Source organism: Aquila chrysaetos, chromosome 6, assembly GCF_900496995.4.
Source record: "Aquila chrysaetos chrysaetos chromosome 6, bAquChr1.4, whole genome shotgun sequence".
Lineage (NCBI taxonomy): Eukaryota > Metazoa > Chordata > Aves > Accipitriformes > Accipitridae > Aquila > Aquila chrysaetos.
In genome coordinates this window covers 27,170,419-27,189,919 of record NC_044009.1, presented here as the reverse complement: position 1 = coordinate 27,189,919, position 19,501 = coordinate 27,170,419, and the positions used below count along the sequence as shown (strand labels likewise).

Genomic DNA, 19,501 nt, shown 5'->3' with positions numbered 1-19,501 from the left:
CTGTAAAACAAAGTCATTTGATTTGTTTGTTTTGAGGAAGGAGGAAAGAAGAAAGAAAGAAAAAAATTCCCTCAAAGGAGAAATACTTGTTAGAGAGGATAAATTATTAAAATGAGCAAGTGTTTGCAAATGACAAACAAAATTAAGGGACAACAATTTTTTTACTTGTTTCTGCCAGATTTTTTCCTTGTTTCTGTCAACAGTTATTAACAAAAAATCTGGTACTACACCACTTTCATAGAAGCATTCTTTATAATCATGTTTACAAAAAAAAATGAGGATGTTTTCATGATGACTTAATTCTCAGCAAATAAACCTCTGGTGTTCCAGCTTTGGCTTTTCTGAAAGTCTGCGCCCTGCTCACCAGCCAAAGTGACTGAAAAGCTTAAATCTACTTTTCAGAAGTAACTGGGGTACACAGGTGCCAAGTGCTATTTACGTTTCCTTAAAAAGAGGTTGCTACAATGATTACTTAATAGAAGATGGATTTTTACTATTCAGAACCTTACTGGAGACATATCAGGCTTCAATGGTACCACTAACAAAGCTGGCCACAATACACTAATTGCAATTCCTAACAATAACCTTCAGTTCTTTCCAACTAGTCTGCTTTTTCTTGATGAAGTGATTTCTGTGACTCTTTATCCAGATGTGCCACTGTAAAGCCTAGAAATCTTCCTCACCTCTTTATTTTCTCCATGTTCAATTTAAATGTGTTCTTCTGATATAAAAAAAAAACAACCTCCTTTTCTGATCACGTTTAAATGCTCAGTCCCAGAACTGCGGTTTTATTCTACCTATTATGAAACAAAACATTTCAGGATGTCATCATTGCAAACACCCTAGGCTGAGTGAGAGGATATTGCACATGTGAAAATTTTGAATCCGGTTTGAGCAGAAAGGCGGACAATTTTAAGAACTTCCTTCATGGATTTCTTCCCTCCCCTTCTTCTCTCTGCTCCCCCTACAATGAAGTACCCTAAAGAAAGAAAATGGAGGCCCCTGGGTGGAAGTCACAAACTTCCAGGTGATATGTTCTGACTTCTAATTGGGTCATTACAGAACACTTGAAGAGAGCAAAAGGGAAACCAGCACACTAGAGACCTGCTCTCTCCATCTCTTCTTTTAGCTCAGTAAAAGTATAAACATTACCCAAATGAACAGCTAACAAAACCAACCAACAAACAAATCCAAAAAAGAACACACCACAATAAGCTCAGAAGTCCCTAGACCTGGAAACATCCCTTAATCCCCTGAACACAGGTGACCTGAACACAGACCTCAGACACTATCCAGAGCAACCACATACACTAACAAATGGTATCACAAAACACATCATACCACAGCTTCTTGTCCAGTCAAATGTCTGACAATTTCACAAGTTGCCTACCAGGAAAAGTTTTGCCCACTGAGCTTTCACATTCATATCCTTTCCCTCAGGTAGCTCCTATAACACACTATATGAATTTGAAAATCTCAGTCCTTAAAGCAGCTGTATTTCTCTATTCACAGAGTATTAAAAAGTAAAGGAAGTATTAAAAACTTCCTCGTCTCCTCCTGAGATCTGCACTGCTCAATCACAGACAAAAAAATTTTTCAGAGTAGGTCTTAGACCTACCCAAGGCTAAGGAATTTAGCCTTTCATCTGCCCTCACTGCTGGTGTCAATACAAAAGCACTCTCCTTACACCCATACAGATCAAAAAGTACCCTGCTTTCCTCATTTCCTGCCTCCCACCCCCAAAAAAATCCTTGCAGGAACAAAAAGAGCATACATGAAAGAGGGAAGTTAGTTCATTTTCCCTTCAAAGACATGTTATGAGAACCGCTCAGAATTCAACAGAACAGAAAGCATATGAAAACACACACAATTTCTTGGCTAAACATTCTGGGTGAGACCTCCAGAACATCTCTGGCTCTTTAGCCTATAGACAGGGAAAAACATATAAACTCAAGCTTCAGCAGGAACTGCCACAGTGAACTACAGTTCTCGGTTTACTTGGCTCCTCTGACAGGAATCATTGGTGACCTTCACTAAAAAAGGCAAATTCAAGATTTCCACAAAGAACTTGGCTAGACTTAGGTCCCAAAGTCAAGTGATCAACATGGAATTGCTCACAACCCCATACCACTTCCCCAATCATTTTTTCCTTTCAGCTTACAGTATCCTCTTCTTCACAATCTCCTTGTACGTAACCTTGCAGTAGTGAAGCTGCTATCCTCCGAATGCTCTCAAACTGCAAAAGATCACCATACATTAACACTGATATCTTCTAAAGGAGGAGAAATTAAAATTACGGTGCCATGTGGTAATTGGCAATCTGATATAGAAATGGCTCTTGAAACAGTAGAGCTCCTACCAGGAAGCAAAGTAGTTTTGCCCAGTGTAATGAGCACACCAGATCTTGCTTCTCACTTTACCTACCAATGTGAAACAGCAGGAGGGGAAATATGCAGCAATAAAGACACTTGGAAGAGGATGCAAGAACTTTGAAGCTGAAAGCACCTTACAAACAACAACGTCTTGGAACAAAGAACTAGCCAGCTTGAAATGTGACAAGCTTGTATTCATAGCAATAAAAAGCACAGATAAAAAGAATCCCAAAAAGAATAAAAGGACAAGGAAAGGCATTATAGCTCAAGCACTTAAAGAAATAAAACAAGTTTTATATGTCACGGTAGTGACATGTCACACATTCTTTTCCAAATGTTCATAACAATATTTTCTGCCTGGTAGCCTTTAAACACACACTGAAGAATAGCAAGCAAATGTATTCAAAGGTCCTAAAATGACAACAATTTTTTTTTTTTTTTTAAGCTGTATAAAACCCAAGCTGTCAGTCTGCATCTATTTCGTGACTACAGGATGATCCAAACAACATGGCTTTGAGAAAGCAGCTGTGTTGAAGTGATACTTCGCTGCGCATTCCAAGTGTCTTTGACAAAGAGCAGTAGTCTCCATAGCTTCTACTTCTCTTCCTCCTCCATGATGATGGAATAATAAAAAATTGGTACACCATCTTAAGTTTACTTCTTAAATAAGCTTCTGGAAACTATGGCTTCCAGCTTCTTCTTTCCCAGGAAGGCATATCAGTAGCTGATCAGGATCTCTCCTCAGCACTTAAGAGAAGAAACATTACCAGTTCTAGAACCTACCACATCTTCCACACAAAATGCAATGTCAAATTTTGCCCCTTGCAGACAGAACTGAGCAAATCAGCAAATATTGTATCATAAAAAAATGCCTGGTGCAAGATCAGGTCAGAATTATGGAGACCTATATTAAAAGCAACGCAATTTAAAATTACCTAATATACAAGAGAGATTAATGCAAGCTGGACAAAGTAACCCAAGTGAAGCCTAACAGTGCACAGTGTTAATGACCTTAATCTTTCACTAAGAATAGCTGCTAGTGAGGGAACAGTTAGCAATCTGGCACAGTTAGAATGCCCTCTTCCAAGAACAAAACATGGGTAAAAAAGTTGGCTCATCAATTTATGAATTATATGTATTAAAGGAAGTTTTACAAAGGTATTTACTAACAACTTATGTTGACTCCTACAGATTTCCAAAGAAAGAGTAACGTTTGTAAGGTGTTCTAAAGTTGCTTTCTAAAAAGCATCTCTCCTGAATGTTTAGGGTGCTTCATACACATTTTTCATGTATATTTTGTCCTTGATCATTAAATAAGCACACAGAGCAAATTAGCATTGAGGGACAGTAATTCTCCATGTCATGAAAAAAACCTTATTGCAAAGTGATTATAAAACTCAGTATGAAGTAAAAGAAGATGACAATGAATTTAATAATTTCATCTCATGAATGACAAACGTATGCTTATAAACGTTATCTAAAGACTACTACAAAACAACTCCAAAATGCTATCAGAAATGTGAGTGGTTTAGGTCATTGGGGAGAATTTTCCTCTAGTAGGGTCTCCCTAGGATCCCCACCACAAACTGCATTTTTGTCGGGTTTGGGTTTTTTGGGGGGAGGATGTTGGTTTGGCGTTTGTATGTTTGTTTTTATCTCCAAAGAACACCTTAGCAGAAGCTATCAGCTTTGACAGAACACCAAAATTCTGGCACTGAACCATAAATTGACCATTACCATAAAAAGAACTGCTAAATGAGAAACCATGTGCTCAGTATAAAACTAATTTCATGCTTTCAAAAGCACACAGTGGCTTCTAGCAAGATAGTGGCCCTGGGACTTGCAAAGACAGATTGGCTAATACAAATGGTGTGTGCTCCTGATGCAGTCTGCTTAGCCAAGCTTTACATGTACTGGCAGTAAATGGAAATTCTCGAATCTTCTGTCAAACAAATACACACTTATCTATAACTTTAGAGCTGAAAGCTATAAAACAGCTGCCTCATAAATATATTTAGCAGGAAAATGCATGAGCTGTCCTAGTTCCTCATAAAAAAAAACCAAACCACAGCAGTCTTTACTAGTAAGCATAGATATTTCTATAGCAAGCAAGAAAAACATTTTAATAAATATTTTTCAGCATCTTTCCTTATTTTATTAAAAAAATTACTATCAGCAAACACAAATATAATCAGAGCAGGTCTGACCACAAACTAAACATATTAGCAGAACAGCAATGCTTAATAAGTAACTCAGTTGAACTAATTTTTTGTGTTTTGCTCTAGGTGAAATTCTCAGTAAAAAACTTTTTTTGGGGTTGTGGTTTTTTTTTGTTTTTTTTTTTTTTTTTACCACATAGGTACAAAGTCTATTCAGTTTACAATAATGCTTCTTTTGAGCTTAAAGATTTACTACTAGAACTTCACGGGCTACCTTTAGCACACTATCTGTTCCCTTAAGTAAAACTTACAGCACTAAATCTCAAATTTAACTCATTAGGGAGAAGCGACAGTAATTTTATACCCTTCTCAAAGCAAGTTGTCAGTGCAAATGAATTACTGGAAGCTACCCTGGGCATGACAGGTCATAACTTTTAATATTAACAATGACAGACATATGCAAGATGTCAAACCCAGTATACAATTTATTTCATTCTTTACTTTCTTAGTTTATCTGGAGAATCCAACAGCTCTTGTGTTTTACGTATCGTTATAACCATAATTTGAGATTTAACAAGCCAGAAAGCAAGCTCTGGTAAGAGGTATTTACTCACACTGCTAATTAGCTTCTTTTTACAACAATAATACAGCATCACTGACATGTTCCAAAAACATTTAAAATGCATAGGAAATCACCTACTGAAAAGATGCCCTCTGCAAACAGCAAGCAAGGAAAAGGAGCTTGCCACATATTTAGAGTTACTTTTAATAACGAAATAAGAAGAGAAGAAAAATATGCATTATATACCTTGCCATCTTTCTTATCCTTTCCACTGGAATAACTAAAATACAAATGACATGCACACAGAAATAATGCCAAACATGTAAGCATCCACTCTTCACAACATATCAGAAAACAATCCAGTGAAGTTTAATAATAAAAATCATGCTCACCTCTACTGGGAAGTCCACTCCACATTATGGCAATACTATTTAAGCAGCTTAAACACCAACCAAGTTACATAAACAAAACTTCCAGTATGTGACCAATATGATCTACGGTGCTACAGAGACTTGCCTCCAGCCCTGATCATCTGTGTGACAGTACACCGTTATACCAGTGCAGCCTCAAACCTTCCCAGATGCCGGCTTATTACATTGCTCATTGAAAATCCTTCACACGCTGGCAACATTTTAGGGAAGGACAAGCACACTCTGAGTCATTTGTAAAGAAAGCAAAGCAATTTCAGTTCTGTATCTTCATGCGTACCGAAACACAGAGCACTGTCAAAGTAGAAGTCTGAGGTGAATTTATGCCGAGAAACAGGCAACCCAAGCCTTCATTATCAATGCATGGAATCAGCTACAGTGATCAAATTCAAACAAACCATTAAAAAAAAAAAGGATATGATTACAAGAGGCTCTACAGATTCAGCTCCAAACCCCACAGAACGAAGAATCATCTATCTGACTGTGTAAATGTTAAAAATAGCTCTGCCTTTTCTACAATGAACACGAGACAGAGGAGAATCAGTAGCCTGTATTGTGATGAGGTTTGTTATTGGAAAAAAATCCAGCAATAAAAATTAATGATTCCTTACAGCTTTTCTAAATAAGATTAATTTACAATTATGCAAATGAACAAATAAGTACTTTTTAACAACATAACAAAGTCTATTATACATAAACAAATAGGATATCTATCAAAGAGAAGCATAAATATTTGGATGAAAAATTTTATACTACTGACCCAGCAAATATCTGTACAGTCCAGCAGATTACGCATTTGTACAAAAAAAACCCCCGAATCAACAACTAAAAGCATGACATTACATGACCAATGCCTTCGCCTTTCAAAAACAACAATAATTTTTAATTACCTACTATGAAAAATCTCCATGGCTTATTAAATTCATGCTCTTCCTACTCCCACACAGACTTCCCACTATGTAAATCTTTCTGTCTTTTCAGGTACTTCGTACATTTTCTTTCCCAAAAAAGGTAAGAGGGCATGTGTTGCTGTGCATACTCACACCCACAGAGATACACAGTATAATAAGAATCAGATGTAATCATGACTAGGTTAAGTTTGCAAAGAAATAGAAAGACACAGGATTTTTTATTATAATACCTGTACAGTTATCCAAATACACTACTGTGTCATGAGACAACTATGAGAGAAATTTTGGCAGGATCTGATCCTAGATGAGGATACTTACCGTACAGAGAGAGTATCTGATTTACTTTTGCAAGATAAAAATAATAAACAAATCTGACTTTATTTTATTTTTTCAGTCATTTTAATACAGAAATCACTGTTGGAAATGCACACTGAATAAAAATTATGACTCTTCATTTATAGATCCCTTTTCATCTCAGCTGTCTACACCTGTAAACTGTGGATCACATCCTTCAAAGAGACAGTGAAGAAATCCTTGCAGCAACATGAACTCAACTGATTTCAGTAGCTTTCCAGGCCATTGCCCAAGCTGTTTAAATGACAAGGGAGACCCCCCCCCAACCAGAGCAGAAGCTGTGTCATCACCACTCCTGCAGCCATTCTCAGCTTGAAATCATGGCTGCTGAGCAGCTGTGGTTTTGGTCCTCAACTCTAGAACATCTGATTATATGAGGTCTTAAATGCTGGTTCTTTACCACAGCATAACTGCCCCTGAAGAGAGGTTAAACTCTCCAAGAAGGAATCTTGCAGAGAATTTTGATACAAGAATATATTTATGCAAACTAGTGGCAAAGAGTGCCAACTGTGGTAGCCAATTTTATTTTGAAACCTTCCCCCACTCCACCCAAAGCACCACCACCCCCACCCCACCCCAAACTGATTTTTCCCATACTCGTAACACACTCCGTTTGTTTGCTTACAAATGTCATTCATGTGCTCCCCACCTCCAAGAGAATGAAATGGAGGCTACAGATGAATAATTGGTCTGATAACCTTTACCAACTTCAAAAAAGGTTGGGTTTTCTTTTTGCTATTAGGGAATTTTTGAATGTTTTGCTCTAATACAACTTACCAATGGCTTAAAAACATCCAACCTCAATGAAACAATAATTTTCCTTTTTTTTGTTGTTTTCTTCAAGACTACCAGTGACTGCACATATCTACTTATTATTTTTTATGAATTTTACCAGTACTTTCACAGTGCAGCTACTCAAATGCAGAACAAAGTATTACGGATGCAGTTTGTCATTATTAGCAAACAAGGAACCATCTTTAATGTCAGCTCTGTCCCTTGATAGTGACTCTCATCATCAACATTTTGTAAGGATTATCAAGTGCACCAAAACAATATAATAAATCCCCTTTATTTCAGAGCAGATAATCATGACTGCTGTGAAAGAAAAATAGCAATCGCTTATCATAAATACGTTTCACATTTTAAGAAAAATGTTAATAAATATGTAATGTTACATAAGTTAAGTAAGTTGTGGAAAATACTCAAGTGATGGAAACAATGTGGAATCATCTACCAAATGCAATTTTGTTCAAAAGACAACTGAATGAGAAAAGAAGTCAATACCCTGTAGCGAGAAGTGAAATACTAGCCGTTTCTCACTCACTAAACTGCATTACAGGAACGTTAACTTTTTTTTATTATTATATTGGAGAAAGGTAACAGTTTTGCTTTTTAGCAAAAGACTCTAATCTTTTCCAAACAGAAAAACAGATTTTACCCAGAGTAGGATAGCAAAGTGAAGAACAACTTCCCTTTCACACAGGGGGCAGAAGGAGGAAGCCCCGTGGCGTTGCTCCACTTTGTGCCCCCACAGCAGCAGCCTCCTTCAAACTGCTTTCCAAAAGGTTGGGCTATAGGCAGCAGACGTGGAAGGCAGAACAAGCACTGACCTCCTACAAGTCTGAAAGAGGTTTTGGCATAACACAAGAAAGAGTAAGCTCACAGTGCTTTCTACTATCCTCCTCCTCCTCTTCCCTATAGACTTACACACCAATTCTATGGCTATGCATGCACACATTTAGTAGGACTCAGCTCACAAACTTTTTTCAAGATACTTTTCGTTGCTGCTTAGCATTCCTCTGAGTACTTGGTAGAATAATTCATAAAGATCTTCTGTAATAAAAATCAGATTATCCTTGTTCCTTTTTTAGAAAAATGAAAGACAAACTTTGATAAAGAATTTGAGGACCTAAATCAAGAGACTTAAAGTAAGCAAAAATTCTGTTCTCCATTAAGTTGGCACAAAGCAGTCTTAGATGCCAACTAAGCTACCTGTCAGAAAGCTAGTCCTGGCCCAGCTAAGGATTCAAACCTACATAAAAAGACCTCCATTTAGGATCAGATTCTTCTGACAATTAAAAACCAAAGAAAAACTCCACTGAAATCAAAGTAATGCACTGCAGTTTCATTCTGTTGTAACCGACCACCATTTAATCCTGCACTGACCTAGTCACCTGGCAAAGTAATTTCTTTACAGTTTCATTAAAAAAAAAAAACCAAAACCAAACAAACAAACAAAAAAAACCAAAAAACAAAAAAAGCCTTGTGGATTTAATGCTATCTGGAATATTTTCAGAATAATTTCTCAATGTCCACCAATAGTCAGTTTTACTTTTTGAGAAAAAGAAGTCAAATGCTTAGAAAAGTAATTACTAATCTAAAATAGTTGTTTAAGAAGGTCCTTTTCATTTGACATGGCTGAAGACACTGTTCACACTTCCTAACTCTAGACATTGAGTTGGGAAAACCAATATGCAAGTTAGCTATATAGTCCATGGATCCTTTGAAGGATAATTCTGAGCACTTTAATTGTAAGCCTCCCTGCCTCCATTAACTTGAAATGATGCCTAGGGCAACTTAATAGGGCATTGCACAAGGAGGCAAAGCAGTTCTAATCTCTGTTGCCACAAGTGAAAAAAAACCCCTGCCTTTTCCATACTCCCTTGTTCTCCTCCCATATCCAAGATTGCTGTTTTACCTTCTCCCTTGCATTAGCATTACCAGGCCCTTTTTGTGACCTGATTTAAGTCACAAACACAACAGAAGTCTAGTCATTTATGTATTTATTTTGCTAGCTTAACAAATCCCTGGCTGTCATTGCTGTGAGCCAGATCACCCAACTGCGTTTTGACAGTATCTCAGGAAATCATCCTGTGATTATTTCCTCAGTATTGCAGAGTAACACGTTAACTTGTAGGACTGTTCTCTACAAAGAGTCACAGCATAGGGTCCCACAGCATTTCCAAAACTGTCCTGCAAGGTCGAGATTCCAAGAACAAAGAGGCAGAGCTGCTGCCAGAATACACTGCCAGAGGACGAAGATCCCAATCTCACTTCCAGCCAAACCTACAGAAAAATCTTCAAACATGCCATGAATGAGTACCATCCGGACCCTAAAGCACATCTGCTCTTTAAAACAGCCTAGAACCCAGGAAAAAAGTGCTTATGCTTTGCCTCCTTCTAGAATTTGGGTACCTTCTGTAACAAAAATGAAACCACCCTACCCATTTCCAGGGACCCGTACAATTTGGACTTCGATAGGTACTTCTAGTACACTCACTCTTAAAACTACACCAACCGTTCCCATGTTAGCATGGGGGTAAAGGAGAGAGAATGAGAAGACTCACCACGAGATACCCCCCCCCCCCCCCCGGGAACAAGTAATGAGAATCCGTGGAGCAAAATCGGCATCCTCTCCAAAGGAGAACTGGGAGGAACATAACGAAGCCATCCACAGTGCTGGCCACAGCGGATACTAACAAGCAACTCGCTGTTACCCCTGCAGATAGCTTGCTTAGCGACAACGGCTTCAGAGCAGAGCGGCGGCAGAACCGGCCAGGCCGAGGCAGCGCCGCGGCCCCTCCGCCCCAGGGCCCCGCTCGCCCAACGGCGCGGGCTGCGCCGCCATCTCGCGGCGGCCTCCGGCGCCATCTCGCGGCGGCCTCGCCACCCCGCAGCCGCGCCGCCCTCCCCGCCCGCCAAACGCTGCCCCCCGCCCGCCTTCATCTCCTCAACGATTAACTCATTGGCTATCTGTTAGCAGGTAAGGAGGCAAGCAACCTCTAACTAGCCAAGTCCGCACCATACTCTAAGGACTGGTTCCTCCCCCTTCGAAGAGCAGGTACTGCAGGTACCCTCGTTTTCGGGGTGCCAGGTGGGGCGCGGGGCACCCCGAGCGGCTGTGACCTGACCCACCGCTCCCACCGCTGCAGGCTCCAGCAAGACGTGCTGCTGAAAAGCTTGCGACAGGCCCGCTCCAAATCACGTTTCCCCAAGGCTGCAAGAAACTAGCCTTTCCTTTCCTGCTTGCAGGAAAGAACTGAAATCATTTCCAATTCAAGCTGCAGAAGCAAATACACACTTTCTTGTCTTCCGAGACTTCATGTATTTCCTTCTGGCAGAAGCCTGGCCGTACATCAGATATGCCTGGCACAAGGGTAGGGATGGCCCCTGGGAACAGTATCACTGACAAGCTTCAGCCTGAGCTGCAGTAAGACAGGATGGGTTCCACTGGTAATGAGCAATCACTAACAAAAGCAACAGCGAAGGCTCTAACATTGTGTGCAATATACTTTTCCAGTGGAATACTGTTTCATTCACACGCGTAATTTTTAACACCGATCTAAAGAAAACGAGGAGTTCAATGAGTGGATCAAATCACCAAGGCCTTCTAATTTAGTCAATTAATTTCTTGAGTTGGTCAATATAAAGAAAAGCAGCTGTGAAACTTTTAATTTACATGCAATTTTACTTGCTGTGAAGTAACTGAAATTGCAGGCACAGGTACAATAGAAAATAGCTTCTAGATTTCAGTAATGGGGTGGGGGAGGCAAAATAACCAAAAGTCTATAGAAACAGAGTAGGCTTTTTAGAAAAATATGTTGCTAAATACCTTTCAAAATTCTATGACAATCATACACTTAAGTATAAAGAAGTAACTTAAAGTTATCTCTAAAAAGAGATTCAGACTTTAAATATACAAACCCCCCTCATCTACACATTGTGGAGTATTATTGCCATGGCCTGGAATTCCACAGTTACCAAATCTTAGTAAACTCTTCAATAGCAGTACAACAAGGACCATTATATATTACTGAAAGTTACGAGCAACAAATTGAGATTATAGTTGTAAAACACAGTGGAAGTCAACAATTAAAAAGACACTTTATAACAACCTGAGGCTACCTGTCACAGAGAGGACCTCAGAAGAGGATGAATATCAAAATATGTCTCATGACTCCTTTGTGTTCATCCCCATTTGGAAGAAAGTCCACCAAGAGCCAAGGAGGCTGGAGGCAGTGATGGTGTACATATCAGTTCTGTCACACAGGATCAAGAGAGTTCTGGCAGGTCTGTAATCCTGTCTGTACTGTCAACGAATATTTACAGTCATGTATATTTCACAATCACCTTACTTTCCAACAGGAATATTATTAATTTCACATTCATCTTATGAAGACAGAGGAAAACTCCAACCAGAGATTAGCAGGAACCTTTGCAGAAAGCTTCCTGAGGTGTGCTGAACTGTTCACTACCTGGTTCGTTAGAAGGATATGTAGTTACAACAATGAAGTATGAGGGGCTATTTGCCTCCTTCGCACGTAGAATAAAGTATGTTCACTGGTGAGGTGAGATGAATATAATTGTTCTCTTACCATCTGCACAATAAATTCTGTTTACAATGTTAGCCAAAGAAATGGGAAAGGCAAACTCCCATTACAAGGGGTAGTAACACTCCAGAGGACATGGATTAAAACAGCCTGGATTATGTCAATTTATAAGAAAATGAATTTCTACTTATTTCTGGAAAGTGGTCTTTGAGAACTACATTTCAGTACATCTTGTTCTCATACTAGCTCTTAAGCAGTATATTAAATTGTCTATACAATAATAATAATAATAAACCAACATCCTTCAGCTACGAAAACGGAAAGCCTATTTCAACATGCACTGGATAGACCAGTATAACTAGTAAATAACTAGGATATAGTCTAATATAGAGATCAGTGAACAACGCACAAAGAAACATGAATTTTAACTCCTAAGCTATACAGTAACCCCAAAGCATGTATTCCAGCAAACATAAAATATTCCCAGCATCAGAGCATTCTTTGAGCAATGGTGCCTTTGAGCATCTGCTGCAATCCCCAGGAACAACAGCAAAGACATCAGGTGCAGGGGTCCAGCTAACAAAAAGCCACGGAAAATATAAAGTGCAAACATTTAAAGTGTTTTCTATCAGCACACAGAGGAATTTAAATTAAATTAGAATGTCTCATAGATATTAAGCTATTTAAAGAATGCACATAATTATGTAATTTAGGTGTTATTCAAAAGGAATTTAATCTTTTGGACCACAGACCTTACCCAAATGATACCCTTATGCTACTTGGTTCTAAACCAAACAAAACAATACCAAAGAATTCAAAAAAAGTCAAATTCAGTTAACAAGAATCAAAATAAGGGAAAAAAAAAGAAAAAGCTAAACCCTTTAAAGCAGTTTGTTTTGATGCAGAACAAAAAATCCCCAAAGCAAATCCCCTCACGTGGCTAATGAAAAAAAAAAAAATCTCTAATAAAATTATTAAAACTTTTTTCATGAAGATTTGAGATCTGTTACTTAATCAATACCAAGTGTTAATAAGCAGCAAATTTTGCTTCTTCTAGACAATAATTCCTTAATACCCGCAGCATTTTATTTCTCAGAACTAGAAAGGATGACCTGCTATACTTGCTTGAGATGTAAAGAATACTTTCCAAGATCAACTTTGGCCCTTTTGGATTCTACAAAATGTCAAAAGCCCCTGAATTTTCTTTAACAAAATAAATGGAAGGGAAGAAAGAAAGTATCTATTTCAACAATCAGTAAGAAAAGCATCCTTAAATTTTTCTAACAAATTTTCTTTAATGCTGTTAGAACATCACAGAAAAACGATAATCCTGCAGCAAAATCCTAAAACTATGAACTTCAAAGCAAGAGACCATATGGCACACCAGGACCCCTTAAAAAAAGGGAAGGAGAGTCACAACATCCTTACCCTTACAACCATACAAGAGCGAATCATTTGTTCCATGTGTTCACTTTCTAATATGCGTAGAGAATTGCACATTATGTGCCTTGCATTTAACATGCATAATGTAAAGGTGCATTTTGCCAAAGCATTTGGGACCTTTGCTTTGCCCAGTAAGTAAAAAGTATTATTTCAAATTACTTGTCACTTGAGAGTAATTAAAACCCAGACCACTGAAAGCAGAAACAACAAAAGGGCCAGCCCTGTAAATTCCAGCTCTCCTCCTCCTCTTCCAACCACTACATTTCTTTTAAAAGTTTCTCCTGTACACATAGCATCCTTCCAGAACTTTGTTTGGGGAGCAAAAGCAGATGACAAAATGCATTACTATTTGAAGCCACAACAGCTAATTTTAAATAGACCATATCTCAACTACACAAGGCCCAACACAGCCATTAATCACGCATTAATGCAATATTGCCTCAATGCAAGTTGGCTTCACAGGAAAAGAAATAACACCAGTAATTCTCTACATGGCAAAATATTATTAACTACTAGTATTAATCTATATTAAGTTTAATGGTTATGTTGGGTGGGTAGGGTAGAGCTTAAAAGCTTCCTGAGATTTCTTGACCAAAATCCAACATCTCATACTAATCATGTACCTGTGCTTGTACTTGCAAACAAAGTGCCAGGAGCTGCACTTGTAGGGAGTTTTCCATTATTTAGCTGCTTCACTCTTTTCAGGTGTGACTTCCCATTGTAATGAACTTGAGCTTGTGCTGCAGAGTTCAGCTGTATATTGCACACTTCGCAGAAGGAAAACAGTATCTTCTTTTTTTCTTTGCTTAATTGATAGTCCTGTCTGTCATTCCTCAGTCCTTTTTCTTCAAAGCCCCGTAGAAGAGCTGGTTGATTCATAATCCCATCTTCAAAGACGTGGTCAGGACTTAATGGACGCTTCATACCTACAAAGCAAACAGACAAAATTGGTACCAGAAGCCGACTAATACCGCTTACTACTAAATCAGCATTTTCTTTTTTAAAATGCTATACAACGTGAAACAAAGACCAGTTCCAACAAATAAGTTTCCAAATTGCAGAGGCGTCACTTAGAGAAATATATGCATTTGTGACACACCGCAGCGCTCAGAAATAGTAAGTTGGCAATGTATCATAGTCTGTGCACAACAACTACTCAAAACAACTCATTATTTTGTTCTGCAAGCTCTCTATTTTAAAGCAGGTTTATTATTGCATCTCTAGCAGAGGTTAAGATTATTTTCAAATACATTTCCTTGGCCTCACTAAACACTGGTTCCAGAGCTTTTCACTTTCCAATGCCCATAGCAGTACCCACTGCCTCAAGTACAATTATTCAACAAAAAGGATGCAGACAAGAGATGTTACTGAAACACTGGAAGACAGCAGACTGTTCAAGTGAGACTAATGAATACTTTCCACTTTTATATACCCCCAAATTTTCAGCCTTCATACAACCATTAAGATGTTGTCTATAGTAGTCCGTCTAGACCTTTACAATTAAAATTATTATACAGAGAAATGCCAGCTATAAGTTAGTCTTGTGGGATCTACACACATACACAGTAAATGACAGTCCCTGAACAACAATCCAAGAGCCTGAAATATGCACTTGTCCCTAGAGAATAAAAACCTCATCATGATAAATGAACCAAGCTGCACAAAGAACAGTTTTATATGTATGGGGGGGGAGGTGTGTAGGTGTGTATTTTATTTAATGCATGCTGCTAAACCAGTAGAGAAGGGGGGGGGGGGGGGGGGGCTCTTTATAAGGGGAAGAAGGGTCCAGGGTAACTCAAATAGAAAATATTTCTGTTTTATTGGCTAAACAACTTGCTGTTTACACTTCATTCTTTCCCCCAACCACCCAAATACTCTGGATCAGCTGACGGCTGATCAGGGAGCTGTGCAGAAGAGCATCTCTTTCCAGGCAAGACTGCACCTATGTTCAGCTTTCAGAAGCAGAGGTATCTTTGTGCGCACATACCACCCTGTTAGGCAGGAGGAATTAGAGAGACCACAACTCCACACACACAAAACAAAACACAAAAGCAGTCATAGCAAACCTCCCCAAAACATTGTAGTATTCACAAGCAATACTAGAATACTCCTCTCGTTACCCAGACAAGTACATTACCAGGAGAAAGTCTGTTTGGTTCTTTGGCACAGGTACGTAAATGGAAAAAACTTCAGACATAGGTTAAAGAGTCATTTATATGGTGGGATGGAGTATTTCATCACATTCCTAACTCTAGCCCATGCTTAAAATCTTAGCATTTGTACAGATTCCTCCTCAAGCATGATTCACCGATCAAGTATACTGAATAAACAGAGTTCATAGTCATGTATTTGTTTCATATAACTGACAGTCCTGTCTTCAAATAAACAAAAAATATAAACAATATATTCATTAAGATATACATCACATCAAACATTAAACCAAAAAATAATTATTAAAAATACTTCTAGGGTACAGGTACATTATTGCTTTTAAAAACAAAATAGTAGTGATCCTGCAAACCTAGGCTAGACACTGTCACACTAAATCATTTAAGCATAAGTATCATATTTCAAGGCAAGCAACCAAGATCCTCAACTCAGCTGAGCTTAGATGACATTTTCATCTGAAAATTTAATCTGCTTATAGCTTTAGTATTTGTTACTTTTCAATGTATTTTTTAAACCATAAATAACTTCCCTTACTCCCTTTGTTTTCTGTATATTTTTCTTTCAACAATGCTGTTGTCGGTTTTGTTCCCTGAAGTAAAAGGTTTGAAACACAAGTATTTTTATATTACATTGTTTTAGATGCTATAAACATACAAACATAATTATTTAATAATAAAATAGGTAACAGTTTAAAAATCCTGGCTTGTCAGAAATCTCATAAGTCTGCAGAAAGCAATAATTCAAAATATAATTCAGTAATTATTTCAATAATCTATAAGATCTTAATGAAACTCGGGTAGTTTGGATACATTTAAAAGTGACAGAGGCAAACATCTGCATTAGGAAGCTGCATGGACCAGAAGGCAGACTGATAGAGCAGACAGCTCTGCTGAGTACCTGTAACAGCACGAGAACCTTACAAAGGAGGTTTATTTTGGAAAGCACCAGCCTGGTACTGCATTAGCCCATTATCACAGCAGCACAAGATACACATTTGGACTGGACCCTTTGGTTTACTTTCATCCAAAGGAACAAAACCTCTCAACTGGTAAAGTCTGAAGCTGCTGAAATATGAACCAAAGCGGGGTTAAGTGGGGAAAATAAGAGCACTTGCCTCAAAAGTGCACTCCTGATGTGACCAAAAATGTTTTTAATATGGACACACCCAGAAAGAACAACTAAGCGCAGGAAGGACTCAAACACTGCACCTACACCCTAAGGCATCCCAGCTGCCAGTCTAGAAAGAAAATTAATGTTCAAAGAAAAAGAAACCACTGTCCAAGGTTCACTTTTGTTTTTACAAACAAAATAGTTTTAAACTCACTTTTACTACAAAGTACCATCTTAGTTGCATTAACACAGGACAAATGAGTCCTTAAAGCGATCTCTTGCTACTAATTTAAGAATTAAAAACCACAAGCTGAAATTTTAAAATAACCCTGATTGCCTAAAGCTCTGCATCTAAATTAAAAGGTGACCTGATTATAAGCAGCACTGACCTCACAACAACTGATGGGAGCAGCAGATGCAAAGCAGTTCTGAAAAAATACCTGGACGAGGCATCTTAAACCTTTGCTTTAGCAGGGCTTGCAGCAGCATACTCTGACCGGTCCGACGCTGGAGAGGGCCTGTACATGCAGCCAAAGACCAAACCATGCTAACCCTCAGAAGTCTGCCTGCTCCTACACAGAAATCCCAGCCCTCGTCTTCCTGGGATTTGAGATACCTGAACATTTGGTACAGCAAATCATCTGTGTTTGAAAACCCTTGTCCAGTCCCTTCTAAAGTGTTTAAGAAGAAAATGTTGGTGGCAAACATCCACCGAGATTTTACAGTATGCAAATCTTTCACACAGTAATACAGCTTTTACCATAACTGATCACTTCTTGTGGTGTATATATTTGTTCAAAAAATAAAAAGGTTATTACAAGAAAGGTCCCATTTGTCTTTAAAATTCTGTCTCCTTCCTTTCTTCTTTAAAGTTAGGGTTGGAAAAACACACCTTTAAACATCTCTGCTGAAATATCCCAGCTCTAGAATATACAGAACAAGTACAATTCTGCATTGAGTCAGTGTTAAGAATCTCACCATGAATGCAATTTTTTTTGTAAGAGGTAACCTTTCTTCAGAAGACTGAATGCTTTACACTTTTATGAAAGAAACTTGTACATACATATTAAATTGTAATTTAAAAAAAAAAAAAACCACACAAACCAAAAAACTTGTGCATTCTTCCTATTCTCTACATTTCCTAGTCCCTCAAATTTATGCAAGCAAGCATCTGGCAAGTGTCTTTTTCCTTCAAAAAGAGCTTTTCACTGCAGACAGATTTTGAAGAATTCTGGATGGTATTTATTCTTACCCACCAGGAGTCAGATATGAAATGGGGCCATTTTGTTCCTCAGGCTTACACACAGCTGAATAACATTATCATGTAACAGAAGCAGCTACTTGAGACTACAGTCAGTGAACTGAGAATAAAGAGAAGTTACATGATCATTACATTCTGCAAAATCAAAAAAAAAAATCATTTAGAGTAATATAGATGGGATTGTGAAGTATTTAGAAGTAGGTTTAAGACTAAAAAAAAAAAAAAAGAATGACTTAGTTAAAAGGGAGAAAGGATGGAAGTTATCATACAGGGAAAATACAATAGATCAATCCTGCAAGCTCCCACTTTTGTGTAACCTGGATACAGCACAGTAGAAGCCAAATCTCAGCAGCAGCTGATACATAACAATATCCACAAATTAAAATGTCCCATACAAAAAGGACATGATTTTGTCAATCATACTGGAGTTACACACACATTACAAAGGTAATGCTATATCACTGTAGTTGTATTTACTCAACAACTTAGAGGACCAGATCCAATTAAAAATGGAAAGGTGAGAACATGAAACCAAGAAAAAAAGCAGGAAATGAAGAGCATCCAAGTATGTTAGAAAACATCCAGCTGAAATGATCTAGAAAAATCTAAGTCCATAAAGGGATTGTATGTCATATTCATCTTTCACAGGTATTTGAAAGTCTGCTTCTTTCTCTTGCAACAGTAAGTTCTGATTCAAACCAGATATACTCATTTTTACTCTGATCAAAATCACAAGAGGAAGCAAGGCGAGTGTAAGAGCTTTTCAGGTACTTGACATAAGCTGTCACCAGACTAAAAAAATTGTCCCCACCCCATCACATTTCCTCCCCAGTACACAGAACTGATCTATCCGAATAGATTCTGCAAGCAATACTGGAGCAAGAATAAATTAGTGATTTATGACACCACATTAAAATTCTTCTGTGTCATGAGATACCCTGTTAGGATTTCTGAAACCACATCTTCTCAGCCTCTTGCAGCTGGCAAAGAAATCTAAGCACGGACATCCTTTGTACTTGAAGCTCAAGGCAATTAGCCTTTCAATTTAGCTAATTTACTTTTAAACAGAGTTGTGCTTTCAGAGGAGCTACAAAGAAGTATTATATATAGTACACTACTGTAGGTGAGAATGTGCAAATCTTTACTCAAAGGAAATAAGCTTTGGTTATCCTAATGAATTAGTGATGGTTACATGAAGCATTCTTTTCCTGAGTGCTGGTCTAAACTTTCGCAATGACCATTCCTAATTAGTTGATACTTCAAAGACCCTCTGTGCTCGAAATGTAATTAGACTGCCATCCCTCTGTGGATCTGTGCCAGGTAAGCAAAATAGAAAATGTATTTTAACAACTTACATATGGGCAAAGAGAATTTTCTCCTTTAGCCTTTGGAAATAGTTAAA

At 38.1% G+C, this 19,501-nt stretch overlaps 1 protein-coding gene across 8 annotated transcripts in view; it reads right to left on the bottom strand.

Moving 5' to 3' along the window:
* ZNF385B (zinc finger protein 385B) overlaps nt 1–19,501 on the bottom strand; it is a 175,978-nt gene that overhangs the window by 129,266 nt on the left and 27,211 nt on the right. For 5 of the 8 annotated variants that reach the window (XM_030017510.1, XM_030017509.1, XM_030017512.1 and 2 more), the window contains one exon: nt 14,183–14,485. In XM_030017510.1, coding sequence (XP_029873370.1) covers nt 14,183–14,483 — 301 coding nt within the window. In that variant the 5' untranslated portion in view covers nt 14,484–14,485. Of the gene's footprint in view, nt 1–5,485; nt 5,986–6,411; nt 6,506–14,182; nt 14,486–19,501 lie in introns of those variants that run through there. The other 3 variants (XM_030017516.1, XM_030017515.1, XM_030017514.2) reach the window with 3 other exon arrangements.